Below are 19,261 nucleotides of genomic sequence, written 5' to 3'. Positions count from 1 at the left end.
ATACTCTCATACTGATGAAATGCGTCTTTTGAACAACTGCATAGATAACTAAGAGGAATGACTCCTCAAGCCTGGAAATACGATTGGTCGAACATACAACTCCTTTGTCAAAAAGTCTTTGGGATTATTGAAATGGATTTTAATGAAATTCCAGAAATATTAAATTATTTTTTATCTTTTGTCCAACAGAATAATATACTTCAGGAGCCTACTTGTGAATCTGATAATGTTTGTGACTTAAAAATGGCAGTTATGTGTGGCTACGTGGCTAAACATGACTACGAATGTCATCATGCTGAGAACGGAGGAAGTGTGAGGGAATTGGTGATGACTCTGACATCAAGCCTCCGTGATGTGGTTTGGTCGTAGAACATCGGATTTTTAAGTCTTGCAGTTGCATGGATGCAGTTTTGCACCTCATCATTGTGCTCTCAGTTGAAATATCAGCATTTCATTTATTGGTTTCGCGCTGCCCGCTTGTGACACAGTTTCTTTCGGATGTTCTGGACCGTCAGGAACGTCATCTTTACGTACTTAAAATTTGTTGGGTCTGTTATCTTGTTTAGTGTTTTATTGTAAATCATCCTCTTCAGAGATAGTTACATTCACTATATGATTGAATACACTTGAATGTGAACAAACATGAACCTGCTGCTGCATTCTCACCCCACTTCTCCCCCTCTGAGCCCTGAATTAGTCATCCTGCATTTTGACAGCGAGAGATACGTAATCCCATTTGAAGCAGCTTTTCAGAATGAAATGCATCACAGGCTGTCAGGCCAGGTCACAGAATTTGTGTACCAAGGCGATAATGTTCGAGCGTTATATTCAACCCACACCTGGGATGAAATTAGAAACCCTTTGTATTGTACGTTTTCAACTTCCTTTAAACCACCTTGTCCAAATTAGCAAGGCAGTCCTTGCGACAAAACAGAAACCATGTTTGCGCCTCTGGTTCGTCACAGGATTACTTAGGCTAAGGTGGCTGTTCATGATGAGGAAGGGTAGACACGTGTTGTGTTTGAGTTAACCACAAATCGATTGACGGAAGGTATGGAAGGATTTGTGAAGTGCAATTTTGATTTACCTCCGGGGTGGAGTGTGACACAGAAAGGTTACGAGATGAAACATTTCCGTGGTGATAAATGACACTGGGCTCTCCTGCAGCAGCAAGGATGAACAGACTAGCATCAAAAAATTAGCCATGAAATGAAACTGTCACAATCCTCTTTCTGCGTGTCTTTGAGGATAAACAAAACCTCGCCACAATGAACCATGGGCTAATGTGTTGAGACCTCAAGGACCGCATCCAACAGACAAAAGAACTTTATATTTAAGTTTTGGAGGTTTGGAGAGTGCGGTATAAAGTTACAAATGCCATTCCCAATTTAAAAGCGATTTATTACACCAATGAAATAAAAACAGCCTTTTCCAGTACTTTTTAAATGTGAAAACAAAGCAAACAGAAGTGATGCAAATGCGTTCACCTCACGGCTACAACAAAGCATGAAAAATGGTGTACTAGCGTCATGTTTCACTGTACAACATGTGCACAATTGGGTGGGGTTTTATCAAGGGTTAATGTTGGAACGGATTTCATCCTCCAGCAGGGATGGTAACTCCAGGTTACTTTATATGGAAGCAAATAATATTCTAAAACAACATCACATAGCACTTTCAACTGGGTGTTACACATTTAAAACATGTCAGACATTATTTACACACATGTAACGTGTTCCTCATTCGGCTTCTCTCTCAACTCAACTCTCTCCGGGTTCCATACAAGGTTATTTATTGAAGAGAGGCGATAATGTTTCGGCTGAACCGGCCTTCCTCAGATCACATGAGTTCTCTATCTCTTCAGTAAATAACCTCGTATGGAACTCGAAGAGTGCGGAACCTTTCTACATGTTTTGCGAGTTTTGGCCCAGGTTGCCAGCACCTCTTATCTGGTGTGCGTCTGCACTTCCCCTCTAAAGTCACATAAGCAGCTCTGCCATGTTGTCAGCTATAGTAGAGATAAATCCAGGGGTTGGTACAACTGTTCAGACTGGCCAATAACATGATGATGACAAACACTGGACCTGAAAAAGAGATAAAGAGATGCGATAAAGTGACTGGAATGGCGGTGATTCAAATTTGATGCATTAAAACTGAGAATGACCATGCTTGTTTTTTGTTTTTTTTATTATTGTGCTTTGTTTTAAACTTTTTCAACAGCAGTGCATAGAATTTGGTTTGATGCCATAATCTCTAGGGGTGGCACGGTGGTGCAGTGGACAGCACTGTCGCCTCACAGCAAGAAGATTCTGGGTCGAAGTCGAGCCCCGGCTCGGGCACAGGATCTTTCTGTGTGGAGTCTGCATGTTCTCCCTGTTCCTGTGTGAGTCTGCATGTTCTCCCTGTTCCTGCGTGGGTTCTCTCTGGTACTCCAGCTTCCCCCCACAGTCCAAAGACATCAAGAGGGGACGAGGCTGATTGATACTCTAAATTGACCGTAGGTGTGACTGTGAGTGTGAATGGTTGTCTGTCTCTATGTGTTGGCCCTGCGAAGGACTGGTGACCTGTCCAGGGTGAACCCTGCCTGTCGCCCGAAGGCTGCTGGGATAGGCGCCAGCCCCCCGCCCCACCCCACCCCCCCGCGACCCCCCCCCCCGACCCAGAAAATGGATGGATGGATGCCATAATCTCTTGAGAACAGGTCAGTTTATCTTGTTATCTCAAGATGAAGTGGTGTTTTGTCCATCTAGAGATAATTCGATCCACATGAGATAAGAATTAATGATCTTATTATCTCAAGATAACATATTTTTCTCGGATGAAAAACTTGTTATAAAGAGATAATTGCATGAAAAGTATTCACAAAAGCAGCTTACATAATTGTGGTTGTTTTCTTGCGATAATGGATTCATTCTTCAAATTATTTTGAAAAACAATTTCTCTTGAGAAAATAAGTTTAAAAATAACGAAGCAAAAACAACAGGCCTTTTGGCTCGGGCCCTAATTATTTCATCTAATCAATATAAATTAATTACCTCAAGAATACTGTGATTTTGTTTGTTGAGATCGTGGTGAATGAAACTATTACCATGAGAAAAGGAGCACATCAAGAGGAAATTCAATAATTAACTGTGATGCAATGATAACTGGCATTAAAAAGGTCGTTTCAAGCACGTCAGTTCTCAGCTTCCATCCGCACCACATTATTCGCCTTAAGTATTGTAAATACTTCATGAACGTGCGTGCCCCCCCCCCCCCCCCCCCCCCCCCCCGCGTAAACCAACCTTGCGAGGGAGCGCTGCTTGGGCTCCACGCAGACCATAGCTGCACCACAAAGAACGGGCTCCAACAGAAAGTGTATGCCATTATAATAACAAAAGTCATTTTCACGGTTTTCAGCATCACGTTGGACACCCCCTTGGTACTTGCACGTCCCGCCTGCAGCGCCTTTCTCTTCATGTTGAAGAAGATTGTTGTACATATTCGTATCTGACAGTAGAGCAAAATAACACCCGGCAGGACAAACACTGACAGAGTGATCCAGGTGATGTATACGCGGCTTCCCCAGGGCTCAGTAAATGTCGCCCAGCAGTCATATTGATTCAACGCCACCTCCCGGAGAGAGAAGATGAAGAGCTGAGGAGAGCCGAAAGCGAGCGAGACCAGCCACGCTGCGCCGATGGAGAGATACCTGCGATATGAGCCTTTCAGGAAGGAAACCATCGGCTTACAAACCGCATGATACCTGTCAACAGTCATAGCCACTATCATATAGGAGGAGGCAAACATCCCAACCACCTGCAGGTATTTGATGGATCTACACGCCATGTCGGTGCCTCTGAACCTGTGCGTAATTTCAATGGAAAACTGAGGCAGGACTTGGAAAAAGGCGACAACCAAGTCCGCAAAACACATGTGCAAGAGGAACAGCTGTGTCCTTGTGTTTCTTCGGCGCTTCTTCCAAAGGGTACCCAGGAAGAAGAGATTACCGCAAGTTGCGAGCACGAAAACCAAACCCAGAACTCCAGCTCTGAAGAGGACGAAGCGTTCGTACGTCTCCCCATCTTCGGCTGTCGCCTTTTCAGAGATGTTGCTGCTGGCGTCCATTTGAAGACATAGTCCTTGTGTTAACTGCATGTAACTTCGGTTTCACTTATAATTTGATTCCCAACATCACTGATGGTTTTCATATTTTCCTCTTTTGGCGCAACACCTTGCAATGTCTTGTGGACATGGCGACTGTGAGAAGCCAATCCAAAGACTGATCGAGAGAGGGAGGGTCAAGGTTACTGACTGGTTTAAACTAGATACACGCGCATAGAGAAGAGGAGAGTTGAGCTAATGTGACAAGTAAGTGGTTATATTTCATTTTGTAGCCTCACGAGCTTCCCATGATTGATTTACTGTTGTTATTATTATCATATTATTATGAATGTTAGATTCAAGAAAAAGGTAACATGTCAAAAATAAATGTTTAAATGTATATTGCGTATGTATATCTTTGATTTAAACTTGTTTTGCGTTTCAAATCTTCCATTAAGAGCCAGAATGTCACACAAACGACCAATAAAATGTTTTTATCCATCTATCCATTTTTTTTTTTATACACTTACCCATTTGAGGGTGGGGGGATGGGGAGGGGGTGGGGGCGCTGACGTCGGCTGAGAGGTAGGGTTCACTCTGGACGGGTCGCCAGTCCGTTGCAGAGCCATCAGGAGCAATTAGGGGTGCAGTGTCTTGCTCAAGGATACTTCAAGTTGAGGATGGAACCAGCGACCCTTCAGTTGCTAGACGGCCACTCTACCTCCGAGCCATGCCGCCCTTAATGTTTTTATTCAATGTTACATTTTGAAAGTATCAAAGTCCAGCACAAGGATGGACACAAAAACACTACGAAGAATCACTTAGCTGATGTTATCAGCGGGTTTGATATTAATTCCTCTGAGAGTCTCTGTAAAAGCTCTGACATTTACATCGTGGAGGGAGACATAAAACCTTAAGCGCTCCGAAGTAAGGTGTACAATGTTACCGAGCACTTCAACTGTCAACCCATCAACTGACAGCTTTTCACGTTCACAAACGCCTCTTTTAGATTTTACATACGAATCAAAGAGACAGGTGGTAATAAGCCTGAAGTGGACTCAAGCGGGTGATTCGTAGGATCAGGATCAGCTAGAAGAAAGCAAAACACTGAGTTGAAGCAATGGAGTGTTACAGAAGGTGCCATGCCACACATGATAATGACTTTCTTGGTTATGACACGGTGTACATTTTCCACAGTAAAGGGTGCCTTTAGGATGTGAGACAGAGGAAGATGATAGTAGTGTTCTATCATGCTTCCCCCTCATTTCTGATTCATTAAAGCCTAGTATATTATAGGAGGGTTCCTGGATTTAAACTGTCATGATAGGCATCGGTCAGGATGCCTATAAATGAGACCATGAAAATTTCAATTCACTCTAAAGATATTTATTTTGTAATGTGGATAGTAGAGGTGTATGGGGAAAATCCCACACGGGGTATATCTGAAAGAAAAATACAGTATTATTCTCATAGCTTTAAAGGGATGTGTTTAAATAGGAAGTGTGAACCAGCCAACCAATCAGTGAGAAGGAAAAGGGACGGCAGGAAGTCAGGTGATGGAAAAGGAAGTGAAAAAAAAAGTGAATCTTTACAACACCTAGCGTTCTTGCTGTGTATGCCCCCCACATGGCATTGCTTTCCACATACATGCAGATGATGCTCAGTTGTACGAAACTGTAAAAGCCCAGTTAATTATTATTCTTGGACTGAGGCAGAGCACGAATTGCTGTTGGAGATCCTCAGCATTAGATGGACTATCGTTTGAGCTTGAACACAAACGATATCAGTTAATGGCATGATACTGAGGGGCGGAGCCACCGGTTGTATGATGTCTAACTTTGACGTCTGACAGCTTTGCCACATTTGACATTGATCAGTCATTGAGTTAATTACGCTGAAGATTGGCATGCAGATAAATGTCATGCTTTCACACACTGACAAGTGTCAGCTGTTTGAGGGGCCATCTATGACGCTGATCTCAGTCACCCTGACTGCTATCTCAGACCCTAGACCCTCAGATCAGACCTCAGATCAGCACTATACTTCACTGAGACACCAGCAATACACACACCAAACCTAATAATAATCAGGAGAACGGTTGCTTATGTAACTGAGTTACAGACATACAGATGCATACATTTCTTGGTTTACTAGTTAGAGAACAGATGTGTTGTTACCCTTGAGGGAACATCCCAAGCTGTCCTAGCTAAAGTAAAGCCCATAGGATGGCATTTCAGCAGAATGCAAACACGTTCCTCTGAGCGGGTTGGCTGTGTCCAATATCAGATGATCAGGGATCCAGGGCTCTTCACAGTGCCATCTTGCTCTTTATGATGTCGGTCAACCACATCCACCACCTGCTCTCTCTGATTATGAAACAAGCCTATATTTTCTTTTAGCTGCACTCAGATTGATGTCAACCACATCAAATTACATGGCAACAGAAGTTCAAACTTTCCCAGGGTAAACTGTGCTTTTCAACAGAGCCGAGCTTGACTGCTTTTAACTCAGCGTGTTTTGAACTTTAGCCTGGATCTGCCAAATTCTGAAACGTATTATCATAATTACCACCCATTGTTATTTTCCACACAGAGGACTGCTTTTCAAGCAAAGAGATATAATGAAAATCAATCAGCATGTGATGTAATTACATATCATTCTCCTGGTAGTTCATTCCGTCAAAGGTCAATCAAATCTCATTTTTCCACCGAGAGCAAAGGTAAAACAAAGCAAACCCTTCTTGTTTATCTGCATTGTTCAAGCCAAATAAGCTTCAATTTGAGGAAAAAAAAAAATTGCTGTGAATATTTTAAACACTATCACAACACTATCAATTTCTTTTTCACAAAAAGTAAATGTTTTAGCTCCCCAAGATGCTAAAAAAGTGAATTCAGACCACCTAGTAGATCCCTCAACGGATAAGCGACATAGAAGATGGATGGATGGATTACATGGATCTATGACAGTACTGTTGTCTTGGTTTGCACAGCCCTATGATAATGCTTTTTTTCTTTTCTTTTTAAATGCATTTTTTGTCAGGGGTGGCACGATGGTTCATTGGTGAGCACTGTCGCCTCACAACAAGAAGGTTCCGGGTTCAAGTCCCGGCTTGAGCACAGGATCTTTCTGTGTGGAGTCTCCATGTTCTCCCTGTTCCTGCGTGGGTTCTCTCTGGTACTCCGGCTTCCTCCCACAGTCCAAAGACATCAAGAGGGGACAAGGCTGATTGATACTCTAAATTGACCGTAGGTGTGACTGTGAGTGTGAATGGTTGTCTGTCTATATGTGTTGGCCCTGCGATGGACGTGTGACCTGTCCAGGGTGAACCCCGCCTGTCGCCCGAAAGCCGCTGGGATAGGCTCCAGCCCCCAGTGACCCGTAACAGGATAAGCGGAAGAAAATGGATGGATGTACTTTTTGTCTTTACTTATCATTATAAACTCATAATTTGTTTCTATCATATTTTATCTCGGATGTGCTGTGTGCCATTGGTGTCAATTTTGTAAAATACAATACAATTGAACAGCAATATAAATTCAATCATTAAATTTAATGTTAACTGTATTAAACTTCAATAATGCCGTTTTAATAGTATTCCATCGTATAAGTCTTTTTCATCGTCTAGCGGCAGAAATAAAAAAGCGTTAAAAGTGTCACACGTTCAGTGCAGGGATGTTTGGTTCACGCCGGGTACTACGTCATATCCTCCTCGTTTCCTGTTTTCTAACTAGCACCGATCGCTACAGCAGTATGCGTTTTGTCAACAAAACATTGGATGGAATATTTCAGAAACAGATCGACCAGCGTGTCTTTTGTAAGGTAATAACAAAATTGTGTGTTTCCTTCGTGACCTGGTACTAAATTGGATGTACTGCGTGTACGCGCTGCACTTGTAAGCTTAGCTAACGTGAAGCTAGCAGCAGCTAACTTGGTTTCCCAGGTTTAGTTGTTGTCATTCTCGGGAAGCCTAACTCGCAGTCTTCATATTTTAGCGGTGTTAATTTTGAAAATAAGGATATAATGTGAATGCGTTTATTTAAAGCTTACGTGACTGACAGAAACATCGAACAGAGAAGGTACAAGGGAAGATTTTTAATGCGGTCATCAAGTTATTTCGTATTTACACACGCTTCCACCTAGCAACGCGGAGTTAAAGTAACTGAAGACACCAAGCATTCTGAGCCTAATTAGCATTTCGGAAAAATCAGGAAATGTGTGGTTGGGTGGTTCTACAGTGTCTACTATCAGATGTTCAAAGGTCCATCGCTCTTCGCAGCGCCGTCTTGCTCTCAATGATGTCAGTCAGCCACTTCTCTCGGAACCTGGTCCTCCCCGGTGTGTGCACTAGCCTGTTTGACTCCACTATGAAGTGCACCTCCACTGGTTCACTTTGCGGTCCTCCTATGGATTGAAGGACAGTGAAGTAGACACTAGCCGTCTGCTGAATGGAATTCTGCTGGGTGGGGGTGCTGAAGCGGGCCCGGTAGTGGTGGAAGGCGCGATGCTCCTCTTTGGTCGAGCAGAGGTAGTCCAGACTGTGAAGCCAAGAAGGCTTCAGCTCCCAATTTCCGATGTACTCCGAAATCTGCGTCTGTCCTATCTCGATTGTGAAGTCTTTGCTACAGACCCATTTAATAGTCTCAGTTGGATCGTCAGGGAAGTTCCTCTCCTTCTCTTGGATGACAGGGTAGCGCTGTCTCTGCAGTAAGGTTTTTACCAGTTGTGACGTTTCAGCAGGGAGATTCAGAGTACCTGAGGGTCGATGATCTTCCATCCTTTTCCCCTCTAACAACGCGATCTGTAACAACTGGATAAACGAAGGAGGTATTTTGCGAATGCTTTTTTTGTTTTGTTTTTTTTGTCGCTTGAACAGTTTCCATGGCTACCTGGTTCCGGTGGTTTGTGAGACAGTAGGGACCTCTGTTGGCCTACGTTTGAGTCGCAGTTTTTTTTTTTCCCTCAAAATGACGTCATTATTTAAGTAACGTGGCAATTTTAAGGGTATACGGTTTTTGTCCTTCATTTTTAGAGTCGAGCAAGCTAATAGACACCCTTCTCTCATATCTAAGTGCATTCTGGCGCTCCAGACCTCCACGGGAAGGCTGACTGCTAGTTAGTTTAGCTGCACACACAAGTATTGTAGGGTTTGGGAGCATATCATCTTAAAATGGATTCAAATACACCTTTTTTTTTTTTTTTTAAACAAAAAAGTTCGTTGTCTGCATTCATCAAACTTGGACATTTGTTGTGAAAAGGCTTGAAAATTACAAGGTGTTGTTATTTTATCACTAACAGGTAATAGACAGGGAACTACTTTGACTGCCTCAGCTTCCAATCCTACGTTACTCTCTCAGCTACCATAGCCTGCAGTTGCTCCCCTATCTATATTCTGGTTCAAAAAGCTTAGTATCAGGGTATTAGTCCATCAAAAAGGTTTTGTTTTTTTTCCACGATGAATGTTATAAATACTTTTTTTTTTTCGAGAAATGTTTATTTGATGACCTTTGACATGGTTTGCTGCCATGCCTCACTGCTAATGTGCAATGCACCTAGATTAACTAGCATTCAGCCATTCATTGGAGGTCCAGAAAGGATTATCTATCTGCTCATCTGGCACAAGAATAACGGACAATAATTGCATTCAGCAAAAACATGTCAGGTTTCTTTGTGCTGACTCTCCCTGTTGATGATGGTTTTGTTTTACCTTTTTTTTTTTCAGAAAACTGTCCAAACAAGCAGAAAATTTAAATAATCTTCCTTCAAAATGGGATTTCTACGCAAGCCGCTGTAGCTGATGGCAGGTGGCCTGCCATAATGCTGTTTTTTTATCCACACATTTGATTGATTAATTTGAAGTTCTCTGCTGCTGTTCTCGATGAGCTAGCTGACACATGTCACGGATCAGAACCACGTTAGATAGTGTCAGCAAGGCAGTTGGCAGCACGGACCTCATCTCCAAGTTCTCCCGGCTCAAGCCTGGCAATACGACAGTGGACAGCACTCATGTGGAAAAAGTCCTGGTCAAAGCTGAAACATCTATTGACACGGCCGCTTCCCCGCCACCTGAATCCACAATGAACGAAGAAGATTTTGAGAAGAAAGCAACAGAGGAGGTGGTTGAGAAGCAACAGCAGCAAGTTGGAGAGAAGCCATTTGTTTCCTCCAAGAAGTCCTCATCAAGTTTAGCTTCAGAAGCTACTGCATCTGCAACTATCTCTTCTTCCAGCGTGGCAAAACAAACCATGCAGCTGTTTCACCCCTCAAGCCTCTCAACCAACATGGATGAGACCTACAAACATTTGGCTCAGCACATCAACAGTTACTTTGGCACCAGCACACCGGGAGACGAAGGTGACATTAAGCCGCAGCAGCAGCACAGAGGACCTCCTGAGTCCGTTATCAGCACTGCCGCTGGAAAAACTGGGGACCACATTCCTGTTTTGTCTCCAGTGGCAGAGTCTAAGAGTATTCCTGCATGCACTCAATCTCCCTCTCCTCCACCCATCTCTCCATCAGTAAAGCCCAGCCACCCCAAACTCGAGCCCTCCTCTGCTGCCCCTTCAACAGGAAGTGCAGCTCAGCCTGTCCCTGCTCCTACCAGTTCCCCTAAAAAAGGCTTCACCCACTATCTATCCTACCCCCGTCCCAGCGTTCAGGCGTTTGTTGGCAGCTACATCGCTCCTCTGGTCCCTAAATTCAGAAGTGAATCCAAAACCGTTTCAGCTGAAAAAGACAGGTCGCCTGCAGTTGCTGTAGAGGAGCCCACTCTGGGTAAGGCAGCAGAGAAGACGGGCAATGAAGATGAGGCGGCAGATAAGGCAAAGCAAGAGCTGCTGGCTCAAAGAGAGAAGGTAGGATGACCAATATGGCTCCTATAATCTATAAGAAAGTTAACGAAAAACTACAAAAAACTGTTTTACTGTCATTTAAGCTTCTGGAATTTGTTTCAGAAGAAATATTTAGAAGCCCTTCAAAATTTGCAGAAAACAATCCTTAATCAGAAAACTGGTTGAATTTCCTTCATCTTGTATATATGTGGTGTGTCATGCAGATAATAGCCCGGATGAGTGTGGACAACAGGACCAGAGCTTTGGTTAAAGGCCTTCAGCGGGTGACTGATGTAAGTCTCCTCACCAGTCGAGTGGAGGAGCTCAGCTGTCATCTGCTAGAGTTCCCCGAGACGCGAGGGGTGGCCATCAAGGTTAGCGCGTGTGTCATAATGGCTATCCCATTATTTGATGTTCACGATTTTTTTTTTCCCCTTTAAATTTAAAAAAATGGTTTCGTGGGTAAGTTACAGGGAATACACGTGTAATATAACAAGCAGTCCGCTGTGTGATTTTTGCATGCATTCAAGAACACTTCCAACAATGAAGAGCTGCATATTTGCGTTAGCTTCACCATCAGCTTTTCTTTTCTTTTTTTTCTGTATTTACCAATGTTTTCGAAGTAAAAGAAAACGCAGGGCAAAAACGTGGGGACAAGGATTGGGCAGACAATTCACATTTTTGTACACCAGAAAAACTGCAGTGAGACGAGTGTGGTAACTGTAAATGTTTGAAGTGCCGCTGGACCTGATCATACTTCTTTAATTGGGAGGCTCTGTTCTGTTCCACTGGAAAGCAGTGTTTTTTTTTTTCCAAGTCAACATTGTGAACAAGTGTGTATGATTAGAAATTGTTTTTTGTCCCTCTCTGAATCGCCCCTGGATCTCCAGGAGAGAGCACTGCCCTGCCTGTTACGTTTGCGCCAGGCCACAGACGTTCGCCTGCAGGCTGCTGTCAGGGAAGCGGTTGCTCTGGTTGGCTACACAGATCCAGTCAAAGGGAGAGGAATTCGGGTTCTGGCAATAGATGGAGGAGGGACAAGGTAGCATAAATGAATCAGCCTTGGTTTATTTGTCACATTTCTGTATATATAAATATTTAATAATCACATTTCCCCTTAACAGCCTCACACGTTTACTGTATATTTGCTTTTCTTACAAATAGTGTTTATTGTAGGATGGAGTTACGGATGTAACTCACAAAATACTTAGGTACCAGAGGGCCTTAAAATCTACCAGTCAAAAGAATTCACAATTCTTGCCCAGAACAAAAAAAAAAAAAAAAAAGACAAATGAGAGGAACCAGTTCCACCAGAAAGAAACGCAAATTCGCAGTTACAGGCCAGAACGATCTTTTCTACGCAATTTTTTTTATAACAAGCTGCCTTTTTGTGACTGGTTTCAGAGGACTGCTGGCCTTGCAGGTTCTTAATAAACTGCAGAACCTGACCGGAAAACGAATTCACCAGCTCTTCGACTACATCTGCGGAGTCAGCACAGGTAAAACGGTTACAGTCCTAAGTGACACCCACGTGAATTCAAATCAGCATCTTCGCAGTTTGATCACGCTTGTTCCTTTGCTTTAGGTGCTATCCTGGCCTTCATGCTTGGGATCTATCAGATTCCTCTCGAAGAGTGCGAGCAGATGTACAGGAAGTTGGGCTCAGACGTCTTCAAGCAAAATGTTATCGTTGGAACCGTTAAGATGGGCTGGAGCCATGCTTTCTATGATAGCGAAATCTGGGAAAACATCCTCAAGTTAGTCTGAAGGACTTCGTTTCCAATATAATAAGCTTTTATTATATTTATTGATCCATTTGTTTAGTGCTAATAGGTTAGCAACTAGCAAGTGCTTTCTAAATACGATTCCAATTTTTTTTTTTGTAATTGTTTGTAGGGAACGCATGGGTGAGGGATATATGATTGAAAGTGCCCGAGATCCAAACTGCCCGAAAGTGAGTTCTATATCTCTTCAGCTCTCTACTGCTGGGACGAGTACTGGTTTGTTGACTTGAGTGGGTTCAGATGCATTCCAGACTTTCCTCAGTTGCCTCAGTGTGCATTTGTCTGTTGTACAACCAAGCACAGAAAAACCCCAGCTTGCCACCATTTGCATAAAGATGACTTGGCATGTTTCAAATCCACTCTGTCCACCAGGTGTCAGCAGTGAGCACACTTGTCAACAGGGGTTTGCCTCTGAAGGCCTATGTGTTCAGGAACTACAGGCTCATGCCAGGAATGAGATCCCACTACCTCGGAGACTGCAAACACAAGATGTGGCAAGCCATCAGGGCCTCGTCTGCTGCTCCGGGCTACTTCCAGGAATATATCCTGGGAAAAGATCTCCACCAGGTATGATGTGGAAGTGAGAGAACCGGGACACGTCTGTACGGAATTTAAATCAGCTCAATGCAGGTTAGCTAGTTGAATTTTAGACTCATCAAGACATCAGTTACAACATAGCAACACCACATTAGCTTGACTTTTCCATTTTTTTGAGTCCGGTCTTCTAAATCCTTTTAACAATATTAAATTAAATTGCCAGGGAAAAAGCAGGTGACCTTAGGGATAACAGAAGTCAAGTTCCCTAGGAGGGCCCCACTTTGGGACAAGTACAATATTTCCTTGAAACCTCATCAATCAAAACAATTCCACTGTGGTGCTTTCACCAGGGGCAGAGACACTGTATATTTGCTCTCAAGGCTTGTACACATGAAAGATGTACGTGCAGATACGTTTCATCACTGTTCCCTCATAACCTTGGAAGCAGTCCTCTTCATTGGCTCACCCCCCCCCCCCCCCCCCCGTTTGTCAACAGCCTGAGGGACAGAGAAAGTAAACATATACACCGGGTCTGAGCCCCTAAACATCCCAGACATTGAACTCTGGAGAGAACTGAAATGAGTAAGAATATTCAATTCGACCATCGCCTGTCAGACAGCTACTATTTCGCTGTGTGCTTCAGAAAGACCTATAGCAGCAGCATCGCACCTATGCACAAAAACACATATTTTGATATTTTGAACATTTTTAATGTTTACGTAATATGGTACCATACAGAATTCCACATCAGAAGTACAGGCGTTTGATCACCTCTCCATCTAATGTGTTTCGCTGAGTGTATCTGAGCACTTGCTAGTTGTCAGACCGCATGAGCACCTGAAATCTGAGTCTGAGGCTCTGCAGCTGTATAACCGTCTAATTTTGTTTAAAGTTAGAAAGAGCAGTGTTTTGGATAAAACGTCTTCTCAAAAGGATAATGAGCTCTGCATTCGCTTCAACCTGACTTGGCATGATGCATTAAGTAATGGATGACGGCTGTTTTTCTGTTGAGGACAGCAGGGCAGAGAATGAAATCATAGGTTTACGATGAAGGACATCAGTAAATGAAAATCAGGCTGTGAAGGTTATTGCCAGTGTGCTGCTGGGTAAAAGCCTCTTATAAATTAATTACTGCCTTTTACCATGATGATAGACCCTTTTCACCCCAGCCATTTTGATGTGTCATAGAAGGATAAACAGAGGTGTAGTTGATGGAATTAATTCAGGCCAAGTTCCTTTTAGTGTTAGCTTTCCAGTGAGCCAGCATGCACATTAAAAAGGCCCACCTAAGTGAAATAGAGCTATGGTTACTGTTGTCAGTCTCAGCTGAAATACACTCAACATCATGCCGCTGCCAGGGGCGGCACCTTCCAGAGGTAGAGTGGCCATCTTGCAACTGAAGGGTCGTTGGTTCGATCCTCACTTCCCCTGCATCCTTGAGCAAGATACTGAACCCCTAATTGCTCCTGATGGCCCCACAACGGACGAGTGACCCCTCCAGGGTGAACCTCGCCTCTCGCCCAATGTCAGCTGGGGTAGGCTCCATCCCCCCGTCGACCCTTCACGGATAAGCGGTATGGAAAGTGGATGGATGATGTGGAGGCCATAGCAGATTGCCTTCATGATGATTAGTTAGAGCTCCTACCCCAGGGATGTCTGGAGTTATGCCTGCAAGGACAGCATTTTCACTCTGTTTGATTTGACCTACCAGATAAGGAAACTGATAAAAAGAACAAGCCTATTAATCCATCTATCCATCCATTTTCTACCGCTTTTTCTGTTAAGGGTCGTGGGGAGCCTAATAATAAAACTTAAAAAAAATACTTTTATACATTACACGGTATACATTACACGGTAACTTTATACTGTTTCCTTTTTTAGGTAAAAATGCTTCTCGTAGGATCCCCATTTCTTTTATTTTTAATAATTTGATAAGGCAGCAGAGTGGGATTTTGACGGATTTCAGTCAGATATTGCAGATGTACTGGATGGCTGAGGTTAAGCACTAATATTTTCCCATGAAGCGCCTTACAAAAACACCTTTTGTCATTTCTGAAACATGTCGTAGCATAACTCATCAAGGGAACTGAGGGGAGTCATCGTAATGTTTTGCAACACAACGCATTTTTGCCCTAGATTTCTGTTGTTTTTTTTCTTCTGTTTTTCTGTTTTTATCAGGTAACTTGAGCAAGTAGTGCAATTTTGTGACTTCAAATCTCTGTATCCATGTCCCTGTAGGTCAAAGGATCTATCCAGTGCACGTAGAGCAGCTGATAGCTGTGGAAAATACTCATAGCGGTAGAGCACTGCATGCCCCTGCTCCACTTGTCCCGGTTGTATATGTCTGCTGTATTTGAAGGGTTACACCTGTGTTTAACTTATCTCGCATAATGGTCTATTTTCTCTTCCTGCTTGGGTCCGATTCATGAAATTCCTGATGGGAGCTGTTTAAATAGTGTTTTTTGAAGTTTAATTATTAGGCCAGGCAGATATATTTAGGTCATTTTTATGGGCAGCAATTATGCTCAAGGCTTAGCTTCATTTTAGCAACCTACTTTAGCCAAATTAGCAGTTTCCCTCCTCCCGACAAGTTTTTTTTCCCCCCCCCCGTCCCTTGTTATTTCCTAATTCCTGGTAGATGGTTCTTTATGGGTCAACAACAGTATTTTCGAATTCCCAATCCTGCTCTGTGTATTTCTGATCAGCTGTTTGTAGCCATATCGACAGGATTTCAGGAGCTTTTAGAGCTGATTTATTTTAATTGAAGGCGCCATTGCATCATCTGTTTAGAAAGTCATGTTCCCATTCACGTCTCTCCTGTTTTGCCTGGTCGTTCCATTGACACTGGGATGACAACGAGGCTGGCGAGTGAATGAGTTGCGTGCATGTTGTTCTCCACATTCCTCTTGGAGCTGCAAAGCATTTCATAGACAGTTTGAGCTCCAGTTGCCACCCACTGCTCTCAATCCTACTCTAGTTTTCAGGCCTAGCAGTGGTATTTCTCATGAGATTTCTGGGACTGCAGGAGAATTTTAGTATATATACAAAGTGAATCATACATAGCTTGTCTCTTTCAAGGTGCTGTGTTTCCTCAGGCCCTGAAGAGGATTTAAAAGGTGTTTTGGGTTTATTCTTTTTTTGTTTTTAACTTCCCACCCCTTTTAGAGCTGCTGAAGTGACCCTCACCCCTGGCTTACTAGGCAGGACTAGACCTCTTGCAGACCACACTCGCCATCTTTGTTTATCCACTTAAACACTTGAGTGGCTGGATGAGGTCCAGAACTGGATTTAGGAGAGGACTGATGTGAGAAAGAGCAGAAGCCAGACAAGGCATCCATTAAATCTGATTGTGTCTTTCCTCTCACTGCTGGCATCATTTATGTCCACAGAACTTTAAAGAATCCTGTTTGGTGAATAAAGGACAAAGCCTGATGAAAGAGGAAGCACAGATTTGTAATAAGCTCGTAACTGGAGTCAAGATTAGAATACTAAAGTCTCATGTCGGGAACCATAGAATGAGCTCCTTACGAAACAGAAGGAGTTAATATTCATTCCCTCTCTCATGTCTTCTTTAGGATGGAGGACTCCTGATAAACAACCCCACAGCATTAGCTATCCATGAGTGCAAGTGCCTGTGGCCAAACACACCACTGCAGTGCGTGTTGTCTCTGGGCACTGGACGCTATGAGACGGCCGGAAAGAACAACACTACTTTCACAAGCCTCAAGACGAAGCTCACTAATGTCATCAGCAGCGCCACTGATACTGAGGGTATGGCCATCTTAATTATTGTTTGTTTCGCAAAGCCACAGTGCGGCTTTTCGCTAAAAATCGATCCTTGTTTCAGAGGTTCACACCATGCTGGATGCCCTCCTGCCCCCCAACACCTACTTCCGCTTCAACCCCTACATGAGCGAGGAAATCCCATTGAACGAGAGCCGTGTGGAGAAGCTGAACTTCCTCATGAGCGAGGGGGAACGCTATCTGGAGCGCAACGACGCCAAGCTCAGAAAGGCAGCTAGTGTTCTGGGTCAGGAGAAGAGTAGCATCCAGAAAGTAGCAGAGTGGGCCAAGCTCAAGGCTGACATGTACCAGGGTCTCCCCTTTGTCTCCAAGCTGTAATTAGCCCAGCCTTGGTCGGTCCAATGTAAGAAGACACATAAATAAGGACCACAGGTCAGTTGTTGTTCGTTTGTTTTTAAAGAGGCCATTTGGATAGAAAAAAACCAAATGATTTGTTTACATGGTTTGATAACAATCTACCTGACAAAGAAATAACAGTTCTAGAAAACTTTTGAATACAGTTGCACATGTAAAGGCAATTATGGTAAAAGCTGTCATCAAGGTTAGTTTATTATATGACACGATGCATCCATATTGAAGACAGGTTTTTACACTGATGACATGACTCAATCAGAGGAAAGACGCACATGTGCACACTGGCGGTAGAGTGCGTAGAAGACGCGCGTGAGTCATGGATGCAAATATGGCTGGTGTGTTTGTTTTTTTGTTGTTGTTCTTTTTTGTTTTTGTAAAGACAAAATTAGAGACCGTAAGTGAGAAAATTCCATCTTATTTCAGTGACTTGAATACATTAAAATGTACCTCATACAGGATTGAAAAACGATGACATAAATATGCCTATTTTTTAACACTGTACAGGAGAACAAACCTCATGCACTTTATAAGATTTAATTCGGATCCTGATCTGAAAACAATGTAAATAATACTTGCTATCACTATAAATTGTGAATTTGTGTGCTTTTTATTTAATTCAAAAGGGGACCTGTTATGCCTTTCCTTATCGTATGTCATATATTGTAACAGTGTTCTTATTAAACATGGCTACAGCGTCAAATCATGAGGTGTAATAGCAAAAAAGGCTTCACGCTGCTACCAATACTCAAATGTTTTCTTCTACTTTCACTACAAAACCGGTATTTATGGTCATCAGCTCCAGGCACAGCACACCCAAAAAAAAATACAGTGAAACCTCCATCCTCCTATCTGATCTTCTTTATGACGACACAGCTCAGGACCGCTATTCAGTTGTTGTTTTTTTGTGTCCTCTTTAGCTTTCTTTTAAGGACCTCGGAAAAAAAGGCATTGCGCGCTAACACTGGCTGCTGCCCTTCTGCGCGCTTCTGGAAGCTGACCAATCAGAAGAAAGCAGGCTTTTTGGGAGGGAGAACGTAAAGCGAAGGGTGTTTTTTTTAAAAAGCTAGTTTCCGTCAAAAGGGGCTGCGTAAAAGCTACGTCGTGATAAGTTTAGAATGAAAATGAAAGCATAATGGGTCCTCTTTATGAAATATACTGCTGAACTGATCAATATTGGCAAATCTTCCCATCTGAAACATACTCGAATTCTTCTGCTTAAGAGTCTGAACATTACTGCAGTAGTCCTTGTAATGCAGGTGCTTGCTTTGTTGTGTGTGCTTGAAATGGATATCTCTTCAGTGCTGTGTTGTAGGCTTAAAAGGGATCGTGGCCCATGCAGTCCAGTGCCTGGATACCTCTGCTCCATCTTATAGAGATGTAAAATTTGACTTCATGAGATCAATAACCCTGATTGCCCCTCGTCCTCCCCTCTTTAATGTCAATGGAATGCAAAACAAGAGAAAAAGGCTCATGAAATAATAAAACCTGGTTTTCAAAGCCTCGGTTGAACTTTATTTGACTCATTCTGTGTGTTATTTCTTTTGTCCTTCTAAAATGAAGAGTTGGGAATGCTGCAGGAATATTTATTTTTTTCATCCTGTTTATCTACCATTACACCGCCTTCACATGCTTGAAACACAATCACGAAGGAATGCCAGGTGTCATTTAATGATGGATTGCTTCTTTTCCTTCTGCTCTCGTCCATTTTCTGCTTTACTACTTTGATCCCATTGAAGATCCACTGAAATTCCATCGCATTCATTCCTCCCAGTCACTCTGTTGTTGCCGCAGTCAACGAGAACAATACACCACATGGAGATATACCTTGAATCCTCCAACAATGACAAATGTCAGAATAAGTATTTCACTTGT

General features: G+C 43.0%; 3 protein-coding genes across 3 annotated transcripts; 1 reads left to right on the top strand and 2 right to left on the bottom strand.

The window, feature by feature from the left end:
* Positions 1–1,144: 1,144 nt before the first annotated feature.
* Positions 1,145–4,226, bottom strand: avpr2l (arginine vasopressin receptor 2, like). The gene is made up of 2 exons (XM_086202479.1): positions 3,285–4,226; positions 1,145–2,084 (listed from the first exon to the last, which is right to left on the bottom strand). Exons 1-2 carry the CDS (start codon positions 4,135–4,137, stop codon positions 2,005–2,007), a joined length of 933 nt encoding a protein of 310 aa, XP_086058605.1. The 5' UTR covers positions 4,138–4,226; the 3' UTR covers positions 1,145–2,004.
* A 3,550-nt stretch (positions 4,227–7,776) lies between these two features.
* On the top strand, positions 7,777–18,874 carry pnpla8 (patatin-like phospholipase domain containing 8). The gene is made up of 10 exons (XM_086202261.1): positions 7,777–7,902; positions 9,803–10,934; positions 11,135–11,284; positions 11,801–11,952; positions 12,315–12,409; positions 12,496–12,667; positions 12,807–12,864; positions 13,067–13,261; positions 16,807–17,002; positions 17,079–18,874. The coding sequence occupies exons 2-10, from the start codon at positions 9,975–9,977 to the stop codon at positions 17,351–17,353; spliced, it is 2,253 nt and encodes a 750-aa protein (XP_086058387.1). The 5' UTR covers positions 7,777–7,902; positions 9,803–9,974; the 3' UTR covers positions 17,354–18,874.
* Positions 8,336–8,857, bottom strand: akap14 (A-kinase anchoring protein 14). The gene has a single exon (XM_086202518.1). The coding sequence runs from the start codon at positions 8,855–8,857 to the stop codon at positions 8,336–8,338; it is 522 nt and encodes a 173-aa protein (XP_086058644.1).
* Positions 18,875–19,261: the final 387 nt, after the last annotated feature.

This window comes from Aulostomus chinensis, chromosome 4, assembly GCF_037954235.1.
Source record: "Aulostomus chinensis isolate RoL2024-O1b breed Wild chromosome 4, RoL_Achi_v1.0, whole genome shotgun sequence".
Taxonomy (NCBI): domain Eukaryota; kingdom Metazoa; phylum Chordata; class Actinopteri; order Syngnathiformes; family Aulostomidae; genus Aulostomus; species Aulostomus chinensis.
Note: the sequence above shows the minus strand (reverse complement) of the source record. Positions and strands in the feature narration are given on the sequence as shown.

Coding starts and splice junctions, on each gene's coding strand:
- pnpla8 (XM_086202261.1), top strand. CDS start 9,975: ATGTCACGGATCAGAACCACGTTAGATAGTGTCAGCAAGGCAGTTGGC. Junction 12,865..13,066: donor GAGATCCAAACTGCCCGAAA/GTGAGTTCTATA, acceptor TCTGTCCACCAG/GTGTCAGCAGTGAGCACACT. Junction 17,003..17,078: donor CAGCGCCACTGATACTGAGG/GTATGGCCATCT, acceptor TCCTTGTTTCAG/AGGTTCACACCATGCTGGAT.
- avpr2l (XM_086202479.1), bottom strand. CDS start 4,137: ATGCAGTTAACACAAGGACTATGTCTTCAAATGGACGCCAGCAGCAAC. Junction 2,085..3,284: donor AAGCAGCGCTCCCTCGCAAG/GTTGGTTTACGC, acceptor TCTCTTTTTCAG/GTCCAGTGTTTGTCATCATC.
- akap14 (XM_086202518.1), bottom strand. CDS start 8,857: ATGGAAGATCATCGACCCTCAGGTACTCTGAATCTCCCTGCTGAAACG.